Below are 25,490 nucleotides of genomic sequence, written 5' to 3'. Positions count from 1 at the left end.
TATTCTAATGGTAACATTTTCAAATAATCCTCTTATTCAACTGTCATATTTTTAAAAAATCCATATTTTCTTAAGCATTTCAAAAAATAAAATAAAAACTTAGAACCTGTCACCTTCAAAAAAAAAAAAAAGTTGAACCTGTCATGACTCATATCAAAAGCCAAAAACGTTGAACCTGTCAAGTTGAAGTTTCAATTGAACTAAACTGCCAATGTAGTCCATAGAAAACTTACACACACAACTCATATCCAATAACATTAACTCACATAGAAAACCCATTGAATTAAACCGAGTTGAGCTTGCCACTTCCTTGATGACAAATGGTACTTAAATTTAACATAACAAAACAATTGGCTAGTACTTAAACTTAACACAACAAAACAACATAGCCAATGAGTTTTAATGGTAGCTTCATAAACAAAATGAAACAAATAAACCAAATCAAAAGTTTTAATGGCAACTCCATAAAGAAGAGGAGACAAATAAACAAAACCAAAAGTTTTTACGACTCTCCTTGTAATTGCCATAAACGAGATGAGAATGAACTTCTTGATCCCTAATGCATTGATGAACTTGAATGAACTCTGTAAATTCATTTATCGGCTCACGTGACAGTAGTGTACATGAAATCTCATCAATTTGTTCAAAATCTAAGTCCACTGCTTCAGCTTCATCTCACTCATCTTCAATAATCATGTTATGAAGAATCAAGCATGCTTTCATAATGTCTTGTAGTGTTTCATGATAGAAAAACTGTGCAGGTCCACGTACAATTGCAAATCATGCTTGAAGCACTCCAAATGCACTCTTTACATCCTTCCTATATGCCTCTTGAGCTTTTGCAAATATTTTTCTTTTTGCTTCTAGTGGAAATGGGATTGTCTTCACAAATGTTGACCATTTTGGATATATGTCATCGGCAAAATAGTATCTCATTGTGTAATCATGACCATTGATTGAGTAATTAACTGTAGGATCACGTCCTTGTGCGAGCTCAGAAAATACATGAGACCGCTCCAACACATTAATATCATTATTTGACCTAGGTAACCCAAAAAATGAGTGTCATATTCAAAGATCATATAAAGCCACTGCTTTCAAAATAATAGTTGGCTTACGAATATGACCACAATACATCCTTTTCCATGCAGTTGGACAATTTTTTCATTTCCAATGCATCCAATCAATACTTCCCAACATGCTTGGAAATCCACGATTTTGACCATGGGCTAACAATCTAGCGATGTCTTCATTGTTTGGTGACCTCAAATATCCTTCTATGAAAATAGCAACCACTACTGCAACAAATTTTTCCAGACTCATCATTGCAGTGCTTTCTACTATTCTTACATATTCACCCATAAAATCAGTTGTTATTCCATAAGCAAGCATCCTAAGTGCAGTGGTCATCTTTTGAAGGGGAGATAGACCAAGCTTTTTAGTATTATTTCTTTTTTGGATAAAGTAAGGTTCATGAGCTTCTACCATAGATAGGATTTGGAGAAAAAGAGAATGTCTTATTCGAAATCTCCTTCGAAATACTTTGTGAGGATATACAGGTTCTTCGGCAAAATAGTCATCATAAAGCCCTTTATGGCCTGCCAAATGATTACAGTCGATATATCGACGCCACTTACGTTGTGATGTCGAACCTGTGAGAAGTTTTATAATTATCTCATCTTTATCTGAGTCATCATATATCAAGCAATTCACGAATAAAAGAACGACCCATGGAGATAAACTAGAAGAAAACATTGAAAAGCAATTATCAATATAGATGCAAGAAACATAATATGAAATGAAATCGATAACTTTAAAAGAAAGTTTGATCATTATGTAAAGAATATAAAATTTTCTTTAAATAAAATTGTGGCGTAAGATGAGATCCTCTCCTATCTTCTTCTAGCACTTAAGAATTGTAAACCAATGGATACATTTCAGAAACAATTAGAAGAGCCCAACAGTCAAGACAAACATAGAAACTATAAGAAAATATAACCAAAAAAATGAATATAGTATTATATGTGCTGGCTCCTAGCTTTTTGACTGCTCACTAACAACTCAGTAGTTAGTCACAGACTCATATGAATTATTATATGTGTCATTAGCAAATTAGTTATAGGTATATACATGGCAATATCCCCTATTTGCTATCATCTAGCACACACATATATCTAATACCTACTACACAACCATAACCAATGCCAAATTGCACACTCCTGCAATGCTCCACTGATACTACTACACTGCAGCAGTCACTAACACAGCATATAGCACCACAGCAGAATTAGGGCACTTACACATTGGCCTCTCAGCCTAATCAGCAGCGTCAATAGCACAGCACTGGCATTAAGCACGACAGTAATATAAATTCTATAGTAGTATAAAATCAAACATAGAAAATACACGACATTTTATATAAGCTAAAATGTTAGGATTGCATAGATGACAGTGGCCTAATAGAATTTACAACAAAATCACATAATAAAAGAGTCAAGACATTTTGCTTAGATCACAAAATACATATCAAGGCCTAAAATCGACTACACCAAAAAAATGCCACAAAATACATATCAATGCCTAAAATAAGTTACTACCAAAATAAGGTTGAAACAAGACATCACCAACATCATCTTAACCCAACAAACGACTTGATCTTTGTTTTACAAGGATTTCCTTTTGGAGTCCATCATAAAAAGTTCTTTGGTCTTCGTTCATGCCACTTGTGTCTAGCATCATAATTCTTTCATTCTCTTTCAACTCTTACAAGCGAACCTTTTCCACTTTGATACGTACTTTCTCTTTTTCTTGTGCACAAGATTCTTCAAGAATTTTCATTTTCTTTTTCAAATTCCATTGCAACATCTTTCCCATCATCTTTTCTCTTTCGATTAACCTTTTCATCTTTTCTACCTATTGGCCTCTTGAAATCCATAGTGTCATCAACCCCCCCCCCCTCCTTGATCTATTCAATCTGAAGTTTGAGGCATTTCTTTTCTTGAATCTTCCATAGGCATAGTAGATGGCCACTTTGGAAAATCCTTCAACACTAGCCAACAATGTTCATATTGAAAAAAGTAACCGTGAAGTTCTTTAAACAATTCCCTTACTTTCTCAATCTAAAAAAATTAAATAAATATAACATAATTAGTTTCGTCAAACAATTCATTTATGTTGTAAATCTAAAAAAATTAAAGACCATTGCAAAATTTATACATTCATTTCAATAGTGGTTCCACTTTCATTCTTTGCTTCAATTTCAGCTAAGGACCCACAAAATTTAACTATTTCCCTATTAATCACTTCCCATCGGCTTGTTTGACTACATGTAGAATCAGTCTTGTGGTCCTTGAAGTATTTTGCAACTTTGCCATAAAATTTTGTTTTATGTTGCTCATTACCATACACGAGATCGACACTGGTATTGAGCCATGTTGCTACAAGCAACTTGTCTTTCTCAAGACTGAAGTTGATACCATGTGTTGTTTTTATCTTAGAAGTGGCAACTTCATTATTCAATGGAGAATCTTGGACTAACATGGGACTATTTTCAAATACACCGAAAAGTTGCTCCTCAAGATTAATATTCCCCCGTAAGACATCAGTGTACAATGAATAATGTCCTGAGTCCATGCTCTAAATAGATATCTAAATAAAAATAATTTAGGTATTCCAAAGAGAGCCTTCCAAAAAAAAAAAAAAATCAAATGCATATCTGAATGCACAAAAACAAGAATTATTGCAAAAGATTTATTAATATATATATATATATGGCTTTGTGAAATTGTGACTGATAGGTTCACCTTTAACACACACACAAAGCATGGACTTAATGCTGGAATTAATGAAACAAATAGATTATTCGTAGTGTCTCATAGTTTAGAATTTAGAATTTAGCCTAAATGCTGGAATTAGAATTCAGAGCATGGATTATTAGAATTTTGTAGTGTCTCATAGATTATTCGTAGTGTCTCATAGCCTAAATGCTAGAATTGGAATTTAGAATCCATAGTGTCTCATAGTTTGCATCCAAGTAATCATTCAATAATGCAAAAGAATTGAAAAAGAAAAAACATAACACATCACACAACACATATGAACTAAGAAGATAGAGAGAACAGAAGTAGACACCAAAATACCGAGAGAATCACAGAGAAGACGGAGAACTTACCTGTATGCAGTAGACGTAGAACGAATCGATGAAACCTTCAGAGAATCGGTGATACTGAGATTGAACAGCGAATCGGCAACTCTGAATAGAGAATCGGCGAGATAGAACACCGAATCAACGAATCGGTGTATGAGATGGAACAAAGAAGAGAGAGCAAACAAAAGGGGAAAACAACCGGTGAAGGAGATTTTATAGATCAGTGATGATGAAATTTGTGAGATGGTAGAGAGGAAATCGGTGGCGGCGCATGATTCATAAATGAGGAGAGAATAGAGCAAAAGGGAAGAGGGGAGAAGAAAAGGGTATGGGAGAGTGGAGATGGAAAAGCAGAATGTGTGGTTGAACGTGATGCTATGAATAGATATTTTAATTGAGATGAGAGAGAAAGCTGAATAAAAAAATAATAAAACCATATGCCATATCTGTCCGTACTGTGCTAAAGATGAGAGTGTACTTTAACAAGTTTCAAAATTTTAACACATTTAACACACTTCATGATGTTTTATTTTTTGTGTTTGATGTGTCAAATATAAATGCCAAATATTTGGCATTTAGCACACCTGATGAGAATGCTCTCATAACATTCAATTAATTAGTACCATATCATAAAGACTTAAAGACGTGTACAGATAACGTTACACACATTCCTGAGTCATCGTTGATGACGCTATTGTAATTACGACATGTTTCCTAAATGGAAATTCTTCCACATAATTCAAGCTTTGATATAAAAAGACCAAAGCTTCCATTAAGTAAATGGCCAAAAGATTCTCACTGTCTTTCGATATGGCATTGTTAACGGCATTTCATTTACAACTTTCACACAAAATGCATAGCATGTGATTTCACGTGCATGGAGGTAAACTTCAATTAAAGAAAGACTAGCTTGTTAACGGCATTTATGCACAGTTTCATGCATTGTTATTAAAGAAAGACTAGATTGCCTTAGCAATTGCAACTAATATGATAACTGTATTATTTAGCACGTGGTTAATTAATTTGGTAAGTGATTTAAATTTATCTTAATTAAAAATTAATCCTTCAAAGCATTTGTCTTTTTTTTTTTCTTTTTTTTTTGATGAGAAGTACGTGTATTTTATTTATGAGACGGATAAAGCATCTTGAAAGACAAAAAGTTCAATACATGGTGGAGTTTCCTCAATCCAAGTAATAAAATCATCAATTTCTTTGGCGTATTGTGCCAAAGTATGTGCTAGTCTATTCCCAAATCACTTAACACGTTGTATCTTTGTCCTTCGAAATTCTTGCAAGCTGTGGTGAGTGCCCTGGATGACGTGGTCAATGCTAGTTGGCGTTGTGGATATATCATTTAGAGCATGTACAGTAGTGGCTGAGTCTGTCTCAAAAACAACATCATGGAGTCCAATATCTTTTGCAAAGGAGACTGCTTCATGCATGGCTTTTGCTTCGGCCTCTAGAGGTCCCAACGGCAGTGGCATGCGCTTGCTCAGAACCGCCACAACTGAGCCCTCGTGGTCACGTACCACCACACCAATTCCTATAGTTTTGGAGGCGCAGAAGACAGTAGCATCAACGTTGATCTTGTACCACAGAAAGTCCGGCGGAATCCACCTTGTGTCTGTGGCTTCTTTATACTGAGGTCTCACTAAGCGGGCAAGCTAGTAGCTCTCAATCATGCTTCGGGCTTTGAAGATTATCTCCTGGTTGGACTGCCGCGTGATCCTATGGCGTACCTTGTGCCTTGTATACCACATGCACCATGCAATGGTGACCACCAGCTCAAGTAATTCTTTGCCTGCATGTTGGATGAAGATGAGATGCCAAATGAAGTCCACAAATTCCCTGTAGTGTACGGCATGAGTGTCTATGGGCAGTGCAGCTATATTCCAAGTCTCACGAGCTTTTGTACAATCCCAGAATAGATGTCCGCTTGTCTCGTCACTTAGTCCACATGCTTCACATAAAGCTTCGTCAATGATGCCACGTTGACAAAGGTTCACTTTAGTGGGTAATGCGTTGCGGCTTGCCTTCCATGCAAAGGTCTTGATTTTGTTTGGAATGTTGAGGGCCCAAATTGTGCGCCAAAAGTGGATATGATCAGGACTATTGGACGTGGTGCATGGGTTTGCACGGGAAGATAAGGATAGTGCCACTTTATTGGCACTATTCACAGTGAATATACCTCTTGGAGTGTAGGCCCATATTAAGCGATCTCTAGTGGGATTTCGGCTTCTTGTTATTCCTAAGATTGCATCGGCATCAACTAGCAAGAAGTGTTGCCGAATCATGTCTACCTTCCATTCACCAATAACATCATTAATGAGAGTGCAAACCTGTGAGTCTTGAGGTAGTGTGCTCCTCAGCGAGGTGACTCGAAAAGTGGACTGTGTAGGCAGCCATTTGTCAAGCCAAATCTGAATCGAGGAGCCATTTCCTACGTGCCATCTGCTGCTCGCTTTGATCACACCTTGTGCAGCCATGATGCTTCGCCAAGCAAAGGAAGGTTTTGAGCCCAACTTTGCATGTAAGAAGTCACTGTTTGGGAAGTAGCGAGCCTTGAGGACACAAAGAACTAGGGAATGAGTGTTTGTTTGAAGTCTCCATCCTTGCTTGGAGAGAAGTGCCAAGTTAAAAGCCTTTAGATTTCGAAATCCTAAGCCACCATCGGATATTGGAACACAAATTTTATCCCATGACAACCAGGCCATCTTATTTCTTCCATTTTTTTGGCCCCCCAAAAGGCATGCACCATACTAGTCATCTCGTCACAAAGAGTATTTGGGTGTTTGAAAATACTCATAGTATATGCTGAGATTGTTTGGGCCACTGCTTTTATGAGAATCTCTTTTCCTGCTTGGGAGAGCATCTTTTCTTTCCATGCTGAAAGTTTATTGTCTAGTCTTTCCTTCAAAGCATGGAAGGTGTTCTTTTTTTATCTACCCACAAGTGAAGGCAGGCCAAGGTAGGTTTCATGCTGTTTTATAACCTCAGCGCCAAAGCGTTGCTTGATCTCTTCTTATAGGTCTTGTGCAGTGTTTCGACTGAAGAAAAGAGAGGTTTTCTCCCTATTTATTTTTTGCCCAGATCCCGCTCATATGGCAGAAAATAATGCTATCATCTACAAAAAAGAGATGTGAAATCTATGGACCGAGTGGGCAGGCTGCCACTCCTGTAAGTGTACCAGTTGCCATGGCTTGTTAAAGAAGAGATGAGAGTCCCTCTGCACAAAATAAAAAAAGGAAGGGAGAGATGGGGTCCCCTTGCCTCAAACCCCGAGAGGGGATGATATGGCCACGAGGTTTACCATTTAATCTGATAGAATATGTAACTGAAGTAACACATTGCATCATAAGGTTTACCCATTTAGTTGCAAATCCCATTTTATGCATGATATCCTGGAGGCAACCCCATTCCACTCTATCAAAAGCTTTACTCATGTCTAGCTTCAAAGTCATCTCCCCTATTTTACCATTTCTTTTCTGGTTTAAGTAATGCATGGTTTCAAAAGTGACCAAGACATTATCAGTGATAAGGCGGTCGGCCATGAAGGCACTCTGGTGCTCACTAATTATTTTTGGTAGAAACCTCTTAAGTCTGTTTGCAATGACTTTTGAGGCTAGCCTAGAGATGACATTACTCAAGCTAATGGGCCTGTATTGTGTTATTTTCATAGGGTTCTTGACTTTTGGAATAAGAATAATATGAGTTTCATTAAATTTAGGGGGAATGATGCTCATATTTAAATAGTCAAGTACAACTTTAGTAACATAATCACCAGATAAAGACCAGAAGTGTTGGTAAAATAAAGGAGGCGTACCATCAGGACCCGGTGATTTTTTTGGATGCATTTGCTTTATGGCTCGGTGGACCTCATCTGCTTGGAAGGGTTAGCATAAGAACCTATTTATGGAATCAGTAACAACTGGCTTGATTGCTACAACAAGTGCCGAAGTGTCTGTGGGACCACTGGAGTGGAAAATATCAGAGAAATAGCCCAAAGTAGTCTGTTCCATTAATTGATCATCAGTCTGCCATATGCCATGTTCATCGATTAAACCTTCAATGAAGTTTTTCTGCTTGCGGTTGGATGCTTTTTTATGGAAAAAAGATGTGTTCCAGTCACCATCTGTGATCCATATTTGCTTTGCCCGTTGGTGCCACATGGTATTTTCTGCGTCCAGCCAACAATCAAGAGCTTTTCAGACCTCCTGAATTCATTCAATGTTTTGCTATGATTGGTGATCAAGTGTTTGCAATTCATGTTCCAGCCGTGTTATTTGGCGTCCAACATGTCCAAATTCCAGTTTGTTCCATGACGTTAAGTGGGCTCGGCAACTGTCAAGGCAATTTGTGATAGGTGTACCCTCTGGTTTGCAAAGCCCTTCCATCCATGCTTCTTCTACGATTTCGACATAGCGAAGGTTCCTTAACCACATTGCTTCAAAGCGAAATGGAGGTTGTGGTTTAGGTCATTGACGACATGTCGAAGGGAGACTAACTATGAGCATGGAGTGATCCGAAGCAAATGTAGGCACATGCTGTACGACAGTATTTTGGAAGAGTGACTTCCATGCTATGGTGGCAAGTGCTCGGTCCAAGCGGATGTAGGTCCGGCCGTGAACAGGATGATTCCGAGACCAAGTAAATGGAGAGCCAGTATATCCCAGGTCTGTGAAACCACAGTGATGGATCACTTCGTGGAACCGGTCCATTTGTCTAGTTGGCCGCAGTCTCCCTCCACTCTTCTCTGTCTGGCTAATGATCTCATTATAGTCTCCGAGGCATAACCATGGAAGCGTATTTGAGTGCTTTAAAGATTCAAGCAAGGTCCATGTTTCCTCCCTTCTGCTCGTATCAGGTTGTCCGTAGAAGCTAGTTAGCCTCCATTTCAAACTTGTGTCATTATAGAAAATATGGGCATCAATAAACCACTGTGAGAAATTTTGAACATGTACCTGTGTATTGGGTTTCCATAGAAGAGCTAGTCCACCACTAGAGCCATCGCTTGACACTACCAGTCCTTGGTTATAGTCCCAGTTTTGTTTCATGCCATTCAGTTGTTCTGTTGTGAGTTTTGTCTCCATTAAGAAGACACAAATGGGAGCTTTTTTCTGCATTGCTCTCTTGAGAGCATTAACTGTTCAAGGGTTCCCAGGCCCCCGACAATTCCAACTTATTATACTCATTGTGTCCAGCGGTGCTGCGTAGCAGCCACCGCCGATCCCAGGTTGTCCGCTAGAAGTTTACTCAGAGCCTTTGTTTCATCATCTAGGCTTTTTTTTTTTTGTCCGTGAGAGTGGTAACATATTGCTCAGTGTCATCGCACTTACATTTTGGGCCAAGAACCTATTCAATTTTTTTAGAGGTGTCCATTGCATAGGCCGTTGGCCCAAGTCTGTGCCACGTACCAATTTTTAGGCCCACCAAGGATTCTATGTTGTTGCTTGAGTTGGTATTGGTAGCAAGGGGTGAGGTTGAAATTTGTGGTTCAGGTGTAATGGATGTAAAGTCTTGTGTCCCCACCAAGGTAATGATGTCTTTTTGTGGAAGAGTTGACTTAGAGGGCTCATGTATGGAAGTACTATTAGGGGCACGTGGGTGTGAATCTGTCAATTGCATGGATGTTTTAATGGGAGAGTAATTTATGGTATGGTCAATTTCCACAATATGCGCATGGAAAAGATTGTGATTTGATAGTATTTCCTTATTTATGGGAGTGTGTTTGGGAATTGGTGCTAAAGTCATGCTGGTGTCAGGCATTGATGGCGGCTGTGGTGGGTCCGAGATGTTGGCCGTTGGTGGGGTCGGTTTTGCGAACGGGCAAGGGGTGGGACGGCGTGGTGGGGGTGGCGGTGTTGTCTTGGTATTCACGGTTTGTGGCTGTTAGAGGCTGTGTGCACTTGCCTAGAGCCAAGGCCCGTACTGTTGCTCTTCTTTTTTCAGTGAGCCGCTACTATCAATCCAAGTTTGGCAGTCCTTCTCGTCGTGGTTTAGAAGGCCGCACCAGTAACAGTACACAGGCAGCCGTTCATATTGGAGCGAGATCCAGAGTGGGTCCGATTCACCCAGGTCCACGAAGCGGCCGCGAGAGAGGGGTTGGCTGATATCAATGTCAACTCGGATTCGGAGATATCGGCCTCGACATTCATCGGTTAGCGACGCATCAACTTGTTTCAATTTACCCAGGGATCTTCCAATGGCTTCTGCGTTGGCTCGGTTCATTCGGCTGAAGGGTAGGTTGTGCACCTGGATCCAGAAAGAGGCGCTGTTGAACGTGGCATCTTCGATGGACTCCTTCACCGTTGGTTTATAAAGGCCGATGAGGTACTTTGCAAAAGACCATGGTTGCTAGCCAAAGATTTTGATGGCATCGGCTTCATTGGAGAAGAGAATTAACACCGTGTTGGATCCGAGATCTCGAAGTTCGAAGTCTTGTATGGAGTGCCACATGCTCTTGAGGGTCCTTGAGAGAGCTTCCATACTAGCTCTGCGTTTGGTGAAGAGTTTGGCAACAAGGACTTTGCTGTTGTCTTTAATATCAAATGCTAGTGGAACGGTCTTGGTTTCTTGTGTATTAAGTGATAGTTTTGCCCATCGTCCAGTGATGTCTTCCATGGAGAGGAAGTGTGGGTAAATAAATTTCAGAGAGAAGAGAAAGATGAGATTCCACCGATATGGGGAAAGGGAGGCCTATACAGGCATTAGGGTTTCACCGCCACAAGCTTTCTCAAGGGAGAAAGCCAACGAGAGAAAAAAACTAATTTAGATTACTTAGTCAAAGCATTTGCCCTTGACTCAATTAGTTAGGAAGAGATTTAAATAATCCTAAACAGTAGGACGATTGAACTAAGATCTGCATTGATCTTAATATAACACATGGTTTATAATTAGTAGATAAGGGTTTGACTGTTTCACATTCATTGAGCACCCGGCACCGCCAAACACTAAGGTCTTGTTTGGTTTAACCGATCACTCTAACTCAGTTTCTATCACTTAATTCTTATCACTCAAAATTCAAAACTCATATCTCATATGTTAGTTCTATTTTTACCTTAACTCAGTCTATCTTAGTTCTATATCCAAACACATGGTTTGTTTGGATACAATTTTTTCATTACAAAAACTAAATTCTAACTCCAACATGTGGAGCCCACAAGCCATAGTGTCAGATTTTTTTTCAACTGCTTTTTTTTTTCCTTTACCCGCGTGACTCTACTTGGAGAAGATAAAACCCACACCCAAACCCAACTCCATCACCACCACCAACAACAAAACCAGAATCGACCACCATAAACACCACCAACAGCCACACAAAATTCAACCATCAAACACACTCACAACCAAAAAGCCAAACCCACCAACATACAAATGTACAGAAAACCCAAACCCAAACCCACAAACATAGCAAACCCAATGCAAATCCGAGCCTTCACCAGTGAAATCCAAAGCCAGAGTCACTAGAGTCACCGAAGTTTGTTGTGAGGAGTGGTGAGGATTCAGATCGCTGGAGTCATTCAGATCGGGATTCGTTCTTCATCATCGTCGGGATTCAGATTCGAGTTTGAGGTTTGAGGTTTGAGTGGTTCAATGGTGGCTTGTGGTAGCGATTTGTGGAGGAGTAGTGGAGGCTCTGTTTAGAAGAAAAAATGAAGAATGAAGAGACAACGAGAATAGAAAGAAAGAAAACTAAAAAGAAAGAATAGAGAGTCTGAGAAAGAGAGAGTTGTTGGGTGCAAGCAGGCATGACATGACAAGATAAAGCTGCGAGTCCCATAAGTAAAATGAAATTACCATATTACCATGATAACTCATTTCTCATAACTCAGAAACTCCTAAAATGTGTTTTCATTTTCAATAACTCATCACTCATTTTGGAGAGTTATGAGTGATGAAAATTGAAACTGAAAACAAATCCAAACAAGCACACCAGCCATGGGACCCACCATATTTGAGTGATGGGTGATGAAAATTGAGTAATGGGTGAATGAAAACATGAAATCCAAATACCCCCTAATAGTATAAGTGGTTTAAGTTTTTATAGTTTTTAGTTAAATTACATTTTAAACTTAAACAACAAACTTTTTTTAGAAAAAAGTCACATATGTTATAAATTATTCTTTTTTAAATTTATTTTTTTATCATTTTTAATAAATTAAAAGGTTAGAAAACGTTCTTCTTCTTCTTCTTCTTCTTCTTCTTCTTCTTCTTCTTTTATCATTGAGGTTACAACAAATGGATATACAGTTTGAATTTAAATATTTTTAAAATGTAATTTTCCAATAGTTACATAACTTTATTGTTTGGTAAATTTTGTGGTTCAGCAAACTAATTTTAAATGTAAAACTTTTCATTCATAATTATTTTATTTTTTAACGAAAGGAAATATTTGTCTTGAATTTTATGATGCCAATACTTGATGAATTTTTTAGATATACAAGAAAATTATTTTATGTGTGTGTAATTTTGGATTTGAAATTATATTTATCTTGCCCAATAAATTTGTTTGACTCTGCTATTGGTCATCAAATTAGGTCCACAAAGGTGATAGGCCAAAAATGTATTGACCCCTTCGACAAATTTGTTAATTAATTATCCAAGTTAATTAATTAAATCAATTTAAAATGCAATACTAATGCTCTTACGTGTGAATATTGAAACTGCATAGTGTTCTTCAATTGATCTTAAATTTGCGTGGTGCAGTGCACACTAATGTAGCATGCTCATCTCTTGCTTGTTATTTAGAAAGAATAGCTGATCAGCAATCAATATATATATATATAGCCAAAACTAAAAGAAAATGCAATTAGATTTCAAATTGGAATTCAATTAGAGTATAATTTTATGCCACATGTCACATATTAGAATTTAATTAAAGTATAATTTTGCGCCACGTGTCCCATCTAATCTAAACTTTTAAATTTTTGTACCAAGTGAGTCAATTCAATGTAAAAATTAGATTTCAATTAGAGTTTAATTTTGTGCCACATATCTCATCTAATCTAATTTTTTTAATTTTTGTGCTAAATGAATTAATATAGTGTAAAAATTGAATTTTAATTAAAATTTAATTTTGCGCAACATATCTCATTTAATCTAAATTTTTTAATTTTTGTATCAAGTGTGTTAATTCAATTTAAAAAACGGGGAGTCTAATATAAATAAACGATTAAAAAAAATATAATCATATATCTAACTCTATATATAAAATTAGAGAAAAAGATAGTTTGAATGATTTTATATTTATGAGCTATTTTTGTGTGTAACTAAGAATAATTTAAATTTATAAGTTATTTACATAATATACTATTACAGTGTACGGTTCATTATTAACTAGGTAATATATTCATATATAACAAAGCTTAGAGAAAATTCAATTAAAATCAAAATTGGATTTTTCTTTTGTTAGCCTTCCATAAGAATTAAATTGTTTAGATTTTTGCTGTTACTTTTTCTCTAAACTAATGAGCACAGTTTTTATATTAGATATTTTATATGTGAAGATCTTGAACCTAAAAAATTTTTATTGAACTAAATGATCTCATACATCTATCCCCATTCTATCTAGGTAATACTATTGGACCAATTTATTCTTTTTATTTTGTGTTGTATTTAGGAGAATTTCACGTAAAATGATTGTAAATTGATATTGTATATGTTGTACCCAATAGTGATTTTCAAAATTATATACATAATAGCAACGTAATAAGAAACTTGGTGTAACTAATATCATAAAAATTATAAGGAAAAACCATTTTAGTACTTCTAAACGTCCTAGTTGAACTAATGTCATATATGTTTAATAACCCAAGCTAACATCAATAGCACCATGTCAATTTATCATTCTCATGTGTAAGCATAAGTTACATACTAGTTCCAACTAATATGATAACTCGATTAATATAGCACTTGCATAATTAATTGCGATTAGACATTGTGCAATGATTAGAATTGATCTTAATATGGTATCTAATCAATATACAAATTGTTGGAGAATTTTAATATATTTAATTAAAATGAATTTATATGACAATATAAATGTAAAAATGTGAGAGTTAATATGGAAGATAAAGTGTTAGTAAAAATGTTTAATCCCACATTGAAATTGAAAAAGACTATTTTATTCTTTTTAATTGTGGTGATTAATGGGCTAATATATATTGATTCAGATATTGAGTTAGATACAGTGCGTAATGGGGAGGTGAAGGTGTTGGAAAAACTGGTTTTGCATCTCATACAAAACACACAACGGAAGCAACAAACACAGATATACTTTATTCGTGAGAAATAACATGTAACCTTAAATTCTAGAACAAAGAATAGAAAGTGTACCTTGATGCAGTGAAATTCAAAACCAACAAGACTTAAGAATACCTTCAATCTTCATCTCAATTCCACATGGTGCCTGAGAAGAGTGGTCCCTCAATCAGTCTTTATGTACGTTAATTTTCCTTTGGAAAAATGTATTCCAAAGACTGTTGAGAAAAAACTGTTTTCTCTTCTTTTAATCATACATACATTCTAATTACCTTGGTAGTTACTTTATTTAATAACTCTTATTAAATAACAACTGATTATCTAATTGGGTTAGCATTTTGGGTCTACCCAATTGGGTTTTAGTTTATGGCTTAAGATGGGACCAAAGGGAACAAATAAGACTCCAACTCTAATGGGTCTTAGGCTTATCTGTAAACTTTTGACAAGTCCAAAGTTATCATTAATTATATTTAATACTATTATATAAATATAATTGCACTCTAGGCCTTATTAATAAATTATATCCCAAGACTAATGATATCATTTGACCTCTCCATGAAATATCTATAGTGAACAAAGTCATAATGAACTGTCACTTTGTAAACAACTATTTTATCCTTAAGTACCCGGTTTAATCTTTTAGTTATTCATATCTATTGAAATCCAATTTCAATAAATATAAAGTGGGCGTCCTAAATAATCAGTTCTCATTAAACTTATCTCAAGAGGATATTTCATATCTGTATAAAAAGAGATTATGGATTCCATCTTGAGAATATGTGTTCCCTTAATTCTACATGTGGTTACCCAACATACTGAGGTTTTAACCGTCAATATTAGATTTCACTTCTGATATATCAAAGTAACCTACATTTCATGACCGGGTTCACTATCTTCTCAGGATTGAGAGTTTATGAAATTAGAAGTCGTAAGATTAATTATTCAGGTGACAATTGTTGATTGAATAATTAATCTTACAACAATCCAATTCAATATGTCTTAATACCTAAGACACATCAACACATCAACTCGAAGTCTCCACTTCCATAATCAATTAAAACCATCTTAGTTGATGTGTTATAGTCTTCGCAGATAAAACACCCAATTTCATCACCAACTATGAACTACATTTTAAGTTTACAAGGAACTTGTGATTTATATATTCTGTGACTAAATCACATACAATGCATCTCAAGGACTATGATAATGTATTATCAGTTCTTTTACAAATAGTCTCATATAATTAAACAATTTAATTATTTATGACATGCAAATAAATTGGATTTTAGGGTATAAATCCCAACAGAAGGGAGAAGATATAAAAAATTGAAATGAATAAGTCTCTTGGATCCTCCTTCTTATCATCTCATTCAAAATAATTACCATATCCGTTAGTGAGTAAATGACCCGAATTGATACTCCATTTTTATTATATAAAATGAAGAGCCATTAACCCACATAATGGACTAACCAAGGCAGGTGATCCAAGAAATTGAACCTAACTAAGATTTTATTTAACCCTTAACAACATGTTAGGTGTTAATTTACCCAAAACAGTTGATCCGAGGAATTGAACTTGACCGAGGTTCTGTTTAACCCTTAACAACATATTAGGTGTTAATTTACCCAAGACGAGTGGTCCGAGAAATCGAACCTGACCGAGGTTCTGTTTAACCCTTAACAATGAATTAAGTGTTAATTTACCCAAAGTAGGTGTTCTGAGGAATCGACCTGACTGAGGTTCAATTTAACCCTTAACAACATATTAGGTGTTAATTTACCCAAGGCATGTGATTTGAGCAATTGAACCTAACCAAGGTTTTTTTTTTTTAACCTTTAACAACATATTAGGTATTAATTTACCCAAGGCAGGTAGGTGATCCGAGGAATTGAACTTGACCGAGGTTTTGTTCAACCCTTAGTAACATTAAAACCACTCTCAATCAAGACAAAAATAATATAAGGTTGATCAACACATCTTGACTGTACATACACATAATTATTTATAGAACTTTCAACTAGTAATAATATTTTCGTAAGTTATTTACATTCCATGGTCAAGCAACTACAATCCCATCTAGATCTTCTAACCAATAAGCTCTCATTCCAGATACTAAGGTCACCTGATAAGGTCCCTCCTAGTTGGAAGCAAGCTTTCCCCAAGAAAGATTCTTCATGCTTCCAACCACTGTATGCAGAACGTGGTCCCCGAGGATGAACAACCTTGTTTTTACCCCTTTCTCAAAGCCTTGCCGAAGTCTCTGTTGGTATTGCGCTAACCTCACTACGGCAACTTCCCTTTGTTGTTCGGCTAAGTTGAGATCAAGAGAGAGAATCTACTTATTGCTGTTACTGAGGAATTGGTCGAATCTTACTGTCGAGAAACCATTTTCCATGTGGATAACAACTTCAGATCCATACGTCATAGAGAATGTGGTCTCTCTAGTGGACCTTCTAGGAGTCGTACGATACGTCCATAAAACGTGGGGTAGCTTGTCCACTAATTTTCCCTCAGCCTCCTCCAATCTCTTCTTCAACCCATCCATAATGACTTTGTTTATGGCCTTCGCCTGGCCATTAGCTTGTGGGTATGATGGGGTGAAATATTTGTTCTTTATCCCCAAATCACAACAATACCTCTAAAAGGCCTTGCAGTCAAATTGCAACCCATTATTCGAGATGAGAGTGTTTGGAACCCCAAACCTCGTTACAATATTTTTCCACGTGAATCTCTGTCTAGCCCCCATTGGGAAAAGGCCAAGGACTACTCAATGGATTTAAAACTCCCCTTAGTTGGTGGATACTAAGAGCATATCACATTTTTTGGCACACTTTTGGTAGGAATTCTGCATACTTGCCCACCAGTAGCCTTGAGTGAAAGCTCTATGGGCAAGGGATCTACCCCCTGTATGACTACCATAAATCCTCTCATGCAGCTCTTCCAACAACACTTCCACTGCTTTAGGATGAATACACAATAGATACGGCCCTGAATATAAGAACTTGTGTAATTTTTTATTCTCGAACAGCCAAAACCTCGACACCTTTCTTCAGATTTTTTCCACCTCAATTTTCTCCTTGAGCAATGTACCATCTTTAAGGAATGTAACCACTAGGTCCATCCAACTAGGGCCCACTCCTGTGAAGTGCACCCCCCATCGGAACCTGTGCATTATACGCAAGGGTGACATGGTCTTCCACAAGTATAATTCTTGAAATACTAGAAGAGCCAAGGTTGCCAATGAATTAGCATGAGAGTTTTTACTCTGAGGAATTTGCTCCAAAGTGAAGGAATGGAAGCCCCTCGATAAACGTTTAACTTAATTGAAGTATCAGAGCATACTCAGATCTTTTACTTCAAAATCACCCTGAACTTGTCCAGCTATAAGTCTTGAATCACAATACACCCTGACAAATTTTCCTCCGAGCTACTTGGAAAGCCTCGTACCCAGCCTCGTTGTTCATTGTCGAGAAGCCTAGCCTCAATGATATTTCCAAGGTAATCCTATCTGGAAAAATTATCACGGTTCTAATTCCTGACCCCTTCTGGTTAGCCGCGCCATACACAAATAATTGTCATGCCTGCTATGTTGCTATTGAATTCACTCTCACAACTTCCTCGGGCTTCCTCACTTCTTTAAAGTGACTTGGACCTAACTCCTCAGTGAATTCTGCCACTAAATCTGCTAGGACTTGACCTTTTACGACCGTCTGAATACTTAATATCAAACACTCCCAAGCATAGTTCCATATTTTGTCACTCTTCTAGTGTAATTCGACTTTCGTAATAATGCTTGCAAAGGCAATTGGATCAAGACAATCACCATGTGAGCTTGGAAGTATTGTGCTAGCCTCTTGGTGGCATGAATAATAGCAAGGATAGCTAATGCAGCGTAGGCGTGTAGAAGCAGAATCTATAACACACAATTACTACAACTCTTCCACGAAACCTAAGTTCTACAAGAACACTAGGCTAGTAGGCAAAATAATAGAGAGAAACTCTCTAACAAACTTTTATTTAAAAAAAACACACACACAAACCTCTTTATAAAGAGTATTTATAGGAATAGAATTTCTCCTACTCCTTTTAGAAAAAGAAATAATAAACCTACTTCTACTTGAGAAAGGAAAAACAATTTAACTAGGAAAAGAAAAACAATTAAAATCCTAATTCAACTAGGAAAAGGATTTTATTTGAACTTATAAAAGCAAATAAATCCTAATTCCACTAGGAATGATAAAACAACATAAAATATTAAAATATTTTATTCGCCCTTAACCGATCTGCATCATTCTCTTAAGATTGGGGAAAAGTCGTCCTTGAGTTTTGTAAGAATCTTCCACGATCAATTGGAACCCCGAATAATCCTCTTCATCCTATTCTTTTGTGCAAGACAAGACGAATCAATATGCTACTTGTCAATCTTTTCTCACTCATAATAAATCTTGATGTACGGATTTTTATTCTTGACCTCTTTTGCCACGGAGGGATATATGAAACAGTACTAAAAAAGAATCCATGCACACATCCATAAACTTCATATTGCCTCCTCCGCAAAAATTACTTAAAATCACTTGTTCACGCCAATTGTTGACCTCTATCAATTCTTGCTCAATAAAATCCTCCCAGAAAGGATCAATAAAGTTTTCTAAATTAATATGAAATATATAATTGGGAAAATCTTTGTTAAGGAGCTCATCAACCCCAATGAAATCATAGTGTTTAATGTGATCAAGTTCAAATTTTAGTAGATTGAAACTTCGTTCATCAATAGAGAACTCATCTATTGTTGAAAAAACCAATCGTACCAACATATGATTGTAATCAATAAAATCAATAACCTCTTGTTTTTTAATGTTGAAAATCTCATCAACGGTGTGAGTTATGGGCTCACCTCGTATGTTTATGACTTTCTTTTCATCAAGCTCAATCTTGTCTCCTTGACTATAATCTTCAAGATAGTCATCATAAATTGGTGGAGACTCCCAATCTACTACACAAACTCTTTTAATGTATTCATCCTCTTTTTTGATATTGTAGTCCTCCTCCTCAACATCAAAATACTCCTCCTCCTCCACATAGCATGGGTTTGGATGGAAATTTTGAGGTCGGTTTTCAACGGCTAAGGTGGCGAGCTACTCTGTCAACGCTTCAAACTGCTCTACCATCCGCTAAAAGATATTGTTAGGACATATGTGTTTCACTTGTTTAGAACATATGTCATTCATTATTTATGTAATTGGCTAATCCTTTATCAAAACGCACTTTACTTGTAATTGGGTAGATTTAGGATAAGGTTAATGCTTCAAGAAACAAGGTTTCAAGATCAAGTGTTAAAGCCATGCAAGTCTGTCTAAGAAACAAGTTGAGAAGTGCTCTTCATTGAAGCTCGAGAGCTGGCCCAACAGCTGCATCTATCGAGTTTTAAGAAACTGTTCTAGCCCCGTGGCTCGACAGCTGCTCGACAGCACCTCGACACTTTTAGTTGTCGAGATTTAAGAAAAACATATTCCTAGTTCTGTTTTAACTTTAATCTGTGGATGTATCTTTGAGTCTTCTTTTCTCCTAACCCTAGACATATAAAAGGATTATTTTAAGGGCCGTCAAAGTGTGAAAAGTTGCACAAGCATTGAGAATTCCTTGTTCATGCAAGTTGTAACTTGAAACGAAGTTCTTGCCCTAGTTCATCTCTCTTGTGAAGAAGTTGCTGTGTCTTTGCACTGTAGGATTTTGTAACCAAGCATCTTCTTGATCTTCATCGTGTGGATGAATTGAAGAACTTTGCAGCCAACAAATCTTCTCTAGTTGGTGATTGAAGTCGCGTACTGGGATCCACGCAATTGGTTAGTCACATACTTGGGAGTCGTGCATTGAAAGGAGAAACTGTCACTACAGAACAAGTCCAATTGGGTATTGGGGTAAGAGTTCAACTGTAGGTTGGTAAGATACTTGAGATTCCTTTACTTGTAACTGCTTGTTGTGATAATAGTGGAGTTTTAGGAGTAGTGACCTTAAAATCACCCAATGGGGTTTTTGCCGTGTAGGTTTTCCCCATTCATAAACAAATCACCATGTCATTTACTTTCCGCTGCATACTTTAGTTTATTGGTGATTTGTTTGTGCTACCTTTGCATGTTAATTTGATTAATTAACAAACTTGGCTAATTAATTAATTAATTCATCACAAGGGGTCAATACGTTTTTGGCCTATCATGTGCCTCTAGTTGCGTATTACAAGCAATCTCATCGCGTTCATACTCACCATCTACAACAGCGTACCATCCCCCACGTGATCCTTGTGCCATGGTAGGAACCTAACCGTGCTCTGATACCAACTGATGTAGCATAAGCGTATAGAAGCAAAATCTATAACACACAATTAGTACAACTCTTCCACAAAACCTAAGTTCTACAAGAACACTAGGCTAGTAGGCAAAATAATAGAGAGAAACTCTCTCACAAACTTTTATTTAAAAGAACACACACATAATGATAATCAACCTCTCTATAAAGATTATTTATAGGAATAGAATTTCTCCTACTCCTTTTAGGAAAAGAAATAATAAACCTACTTCTACGTGAGAAAGGAAAAACAATTTAACTAGGAAAAGAAAAACAATTAAAATCCTAATTCAACTAGGAAAAGGATTTTATTTAAACTTATAAAAGCAAATAAATCCTAATTCCACTAGAAATGATAAAAAAGCATAAAATATTAAAATATTTTATTTTCCCTTAACCGATCTGCATCATTAACCGATTTGCATCAACAACCTTCTCAAGAGGAAGATACCTGATTTCGGTTTCCTGAAGAGATTTACTAACATAATACACCAATTTCTAAACTCCCTCATCACCCTGTATCAAAACCAGACTCACTACATGCTGCGCAATGGCTATATATGCATACAAAACCTCTTCTTTTGGTGGCCTGGACAAAACCGGCGGACGAGCCAAATATGCCTTCAAATCCTTCAAAGCTTGGTCACACTCCTCGAACCAAGAAAAATCCTTCCATTTATGCAATAACTAAAAGAATGGCCTATCTAGTCACACTCCTCTGACCTCCTTGACTATCTGGTTGTTGTAAGAACTACTTCAACTTGCCAGCCTTAACTAACTGATCAAGGAAGGCTTGTGAAGTCCTACAATCCTCAATTGTATGACCTCAGTCTTGGTGGTACTAAAAAATTTTGGTTTCTTTTAGTGGGATCCCCTCCCATCATATCTTCTCTAGCACTCGATATATTTGTTCTTTGAAAATCGAGTTTATTGTTTGAGGACCAACAAGGCCATGGGATGCCTAATTAAAAAATTCCCTCCTCAGTCTAGAAGGTGTGAATCGACCTGACAAACTATCCCTTCAGTCAGAGGTAAAAAAATAGCTTTTCCCATGCCAGCGTTCCAGTTGTCTTCAACTCTTTTATGTTCTTCTACTTGATCCATCAATTGATGCATACTCTGAGGCGGTTTCATAGTAAGTGATTTCTACAGGCGAAGTGTGTAGGAAGGCCTACTTTGAAAGTTTGTACAGCAACATCTTCAAAGTCTCTTCTATCTCATTATAAATTTTCCAATAACTATCAAAATAATTCTTCAAGGTCTCTCCCTCTTTCATGAACATCAGAAGTAAAGAGTCTAGAGGTCTAGGGACCCTACTACATGTCACAAATCTTGCCCTGAAGGCCTTTGTTAGCTCCTCAAAAGAATGTATGGATCCTTCCTCAAGACTATCAAACCATCTCATGGTCACTGGAGCCAAGCTCGAGGGAAAGACCTTGCACATAAGGGCTTTATTCTTGGAATGGATGGCCATTCTTTGATTAAAATGGCTTACATGTTCAACATGATCAGTCTTACCATTATAAATGGTAAAAGTGGGTTGTTTGAAGCGACGAGTGAGCTCGGCCTACTCAATACGCCAAGAAAAATAGGAGCGGGATATCTAGATGAGTGCCTTTCCCATGGCATCATGCCCCTGGCCTCTTCTTGGTGGAGTTCTAGACTTCCTGTGATAGTTTTCCGCCCTGAAGTACGATGAGATGACGACGTGAACGATTCACTTGGCAGAGTTCTACTTCGAGGTCGGTAACTTCCGTCACTTCTAGTATTTAAATCTTGGTCTGGGGAAGGAGTCCTATCCTCCCTTATTCGATTTTTGCGCGAAGAGGTTGACATAACTATTCCACCTTCTTCTCCAAGTTATACACTTCCTCATCAAGAGAATTATGACTAGCTTCACCTTAACCCGTTCGCTCAGAGTGAACAGATGTGCTCTTTCGCTATAAGTATGAGCCATATGACGGTCCCTTCTTCTCTCGAGATTGACAAAATGATCCCTACCTGGGATCCTACATTCAAGCGATCCACTTCATCTAGGACTTACCATACCAAAAAGGCTTTATAGGGGTACTCTAGGAGACCTTCCCACAGACAGCACCAATTGTAGCGGGCAAAAAGTGTAGCTAACAGATGTTAACATGTTAATGTGTTACTTTCTACTCATACAATACATTTTTTAGAGGTGGGATGTAAGATCATCCTTTAAGTACCATCAAGACCTTGCTAGTAGGTTTTACACCAAGATGTGAGCTGTGTGGGCACTATTCATGGTCATTTCCCCATTAATACAATCAACTAATTGTTTGCAATACATTTAATGTGGAGGGGATGGCTACTTTGTCCTTCATTTTTTTTCTTTTTCTTGTTCAGTGCCAAGTTACCCTTTTCCTCCCTCGAATTGTGCCATGATCCCTTCACCCCTGACTCTCAATTTCCCGAGATTAGGTAGGGGTCCTCGGTGCCCCTATCAACTGTAGTAGCTCAACCTCTTCATAAGTTAGGTAAGTTATTTCCAAGGACACACTGCTAACACAGAAGGTAAGCTAGAACTTTGTTGAGTTAAAGTTAATTTATGGAATAAATGATTTTTTTTTTTTTTACTTTTTTTAATTATGATTTTTTTTCAACTTAATAATTGTATTATATATAATTTGGCCCCTTATAAAAAAATTCCTAACTCTGCCACTGTACATATAAGAACTAAAATACAAATAAAAAAATAGTCACGCTTGACGATTCAGTCTCTTATTTTTTGGTTTATCCTATTGGTTTTATTGATTGAGAATTTTCTTTTCTTCTAAAGTTGTATAAAACACAAAAGCATGTGAAACAATTTTTTTTTGAAGAACTAGTTTATGTTAAAAGGTGATTGTGTGTAATTTTTTTACTATTTAATAGAGAATCTATTATGCTAACTTTAAATTTTGTATTCATGACACCAAGATACACGTGAGAGTATTATATTATATGTGAGTGAATATATATGAGAATGATGGTAGATGTCCCTAGACGATAAAGCATTGGAGTGACAGCTATGCCTTTGAAAGGTGATCTTGGGAGTAGAGAAAAAGAGTTGGAATGTATGGAGAAGCCTGTCTCAAAATGCCCATACACAATTGTAGTGGATGGCTTTCATCTCTCTGACCGACTAACCCCCAAAAAAAGTTATTTTTTCACAATTGAACTAACTTCTCAATATACGCGCAAAGGGTTTAATGAAACAGAAGCTTACTTGTTAGAAATAAAGCAACCCACGGACGAGTTTAGCAAAAAATAAAGCAACCCACATAGTAGTCAATGACCCAACTGGTAGTCTGCCCTACTTAGGCTTTAAAAAAATGCGAGTTGTTTGGGAGGAGGGGGGAAATTGATCAATTTAGCTCACTTTTTAATATACTCGAAGGGGGAGACATTTGGGGCAGGGGAGCCCTGGCCCCAACATGGCTCCGTCATTGGATGTGAATGTGATTGAGTGTATATTTTAATATGAATTTTTTTTAGCAATCTTTAATATAGATTTATGTATTAGGTCTCTCAATTTCACAAGGACAGATTATAGCATATATTATAAGTTAGGTATCCTATAGTTCTTTAGTAGCTTATTTGCTACATACGAGATAAAAGATATACTTTTATGGTAAATTTTTCGCTAAATGTGTGACAACAATATAAAAATTAACTTATTTCAAAACATCTAGTTTTATTAAATTTTAAAAAGAAAAGATGAGACAAAATATAAAAATCTTTTTTCCAATTGGACATGAAATATATGAAACTTTTTGTTATAACAAAAGGAAAGCAAAGAAATGAAACAGAGGAAATGACAGCATTTTATAAGAATAAGACAAAAGATGCAAATGACCTTGTTTGCTTAAGTTGTTAGGACATATGTGAATTGATGTTAGGAACATGTGTTAACATTTTATGTATTGGCTAATCCTTTGACAAAACGCACTTTACTTGTAATTTGGTAGATCTAGGATGTGTTTAATGCTTTAGGAAACAAGGTTTCAAGTTCAAGTATTAAAGCCTGCAAATCTGTCCAAGAATCAAGTGAAGAAGTACTATTCATTAAAGCTTGATAACTAGTATCTATCGAGGTTTAAAAGAGTTGTTTCAGCCTGAAGCTCGATAGTTGCTCGACAGCTAGGGTATCTATTGAGATTTATGAAGTTAAGTTTTTCAGAGCTGATTTTCTTCCAATCCGCGAATATATGTTTAGGCTTTCTTTTCTCACAACTTTAAACATATATAAGGATTATTTTAAGGGCCGTCTAGGGTTGCGCGAATATTGAGCAAAGTCTTGTTGCAAATTGTGACCAGAGATAATATTTGCCCTAGTTCTTCTTTCTCTTGAAGAAGCTGTTGTGTTTGTATACCATAGGGTTTTATGACCAAACAACTTCATGACCTTCATCGTGTGATAAACAGAAGAACTTTGTAGCCAACATTCTTCTCAAGTTGGTGATCAAATCGTGTATTGGGATCCGCGCATCTATTGGTTAATCACGTATTGGGAGCTGTGCAATACAAGGAGAGATTGTCACTACAGAACAAGTCCAATTGGGTATTGGGGTAAGGGTTCAACTGTAGGTTAGTATAAGATATTGGGATTTCTTTACTTGTAACCACTTATTATGATAATAGTAAATTCTCGGGAGTGGTCACCTTAAAATCACTCGGTGGGGTTTTTGCCTCGGAAGTTTTCCCCATTCGTAAAAAAATCACCGTGTCAAATTT

The 25,490-nt window shown here is 36.7% G+C and overlaps 2 protein-coding genes across 2 annotated transcripts; both read right to left on the bottom strand.

The window, feature by feature from the left end:
* Window positions 1-780: 780 nt before the first annotated feature.
* Window positions 781-3,633, bottom strand: LOC142634623 (uncharacterized). The gene is made up of 4 exons (XM_075808916.1): window positions 3,217-3,633; window positions 2,246-2,316; window positions 1,199-1,741; window positions 781-1,042 (listed from the first exon to the last, which is right to left on the bottom strand). The coding sequence occupies exons 1-4, from the start codon at window positions 3,631-3,633 to the stop codon at window positions 781-783; spliced, it is 1,293 nt and encodes a 430-aa protein (XP_075665031.1).
* Window positions 3,634-8,622: 4,989 nt separating this feature from the next.
* LOC142634622 (uncharacterized) lies at window positions 8,623-9,270 on the bottom strand. Its single transcript, XM_075808915.1, has one exon. The coding sequence runs from the start codon at window positions 9,268-9,270 to the stop codon at window positions 8,623-8,625; it is 648 nt and encodes a 215-aa protein (XP_075665030.1).
* Window positions 9,271-25,490: the final 16,220 nt, after the last annotated feature.

The sequence above is a fragment of the Castanea sativa genome, chromosome 5 (genome assembly GCF_040712315.1).
Source record: "Castanea sativa cultivar Marrone di Chiusa Pesio chromosome 5, ASM4071231v1".
NCBI lineage: Eukaryota > Viridiplantae > Streptophyta > Magnoliopsida > Fagales > Fagaceae > Castanea > Castanea sativa.
This window is presented reverse-complemented; position numbering and strand designations above follow the sequence as displayed.

Bases quoted from the DNA above. Each gene is read 5' to 3' on its own strand.
- LOC142634623 (XM_075808916.1), bottom strand. From the start codon at position 3,633: ATGGACTCAGGACATTATTCATTGTACACTGATGTCTTACGGGGGAAT. The intron at 2,317-3,216 runs GTATAAATTTTG...GCTGCTGATTAG, and splicing joins GAACCACTATTGAAATGAAT to GCTGAGAGGCCAATGTGTAA. The intron at 1,742-2,245 runs GTAGTAGTATCA...GTTTTCTTCTAG, and splicing joins GTGTTAGTGACTGCTGCAGT to TTTATCTCCATGGGTCGTTC.
- LOC142634622 (XM_075808915.1), bottom strand. From the start codon at position 9,270: ATGCAGAAAAAAGCTCCCATTTGTGTCTTCTTAATGGAGACAAAACTC.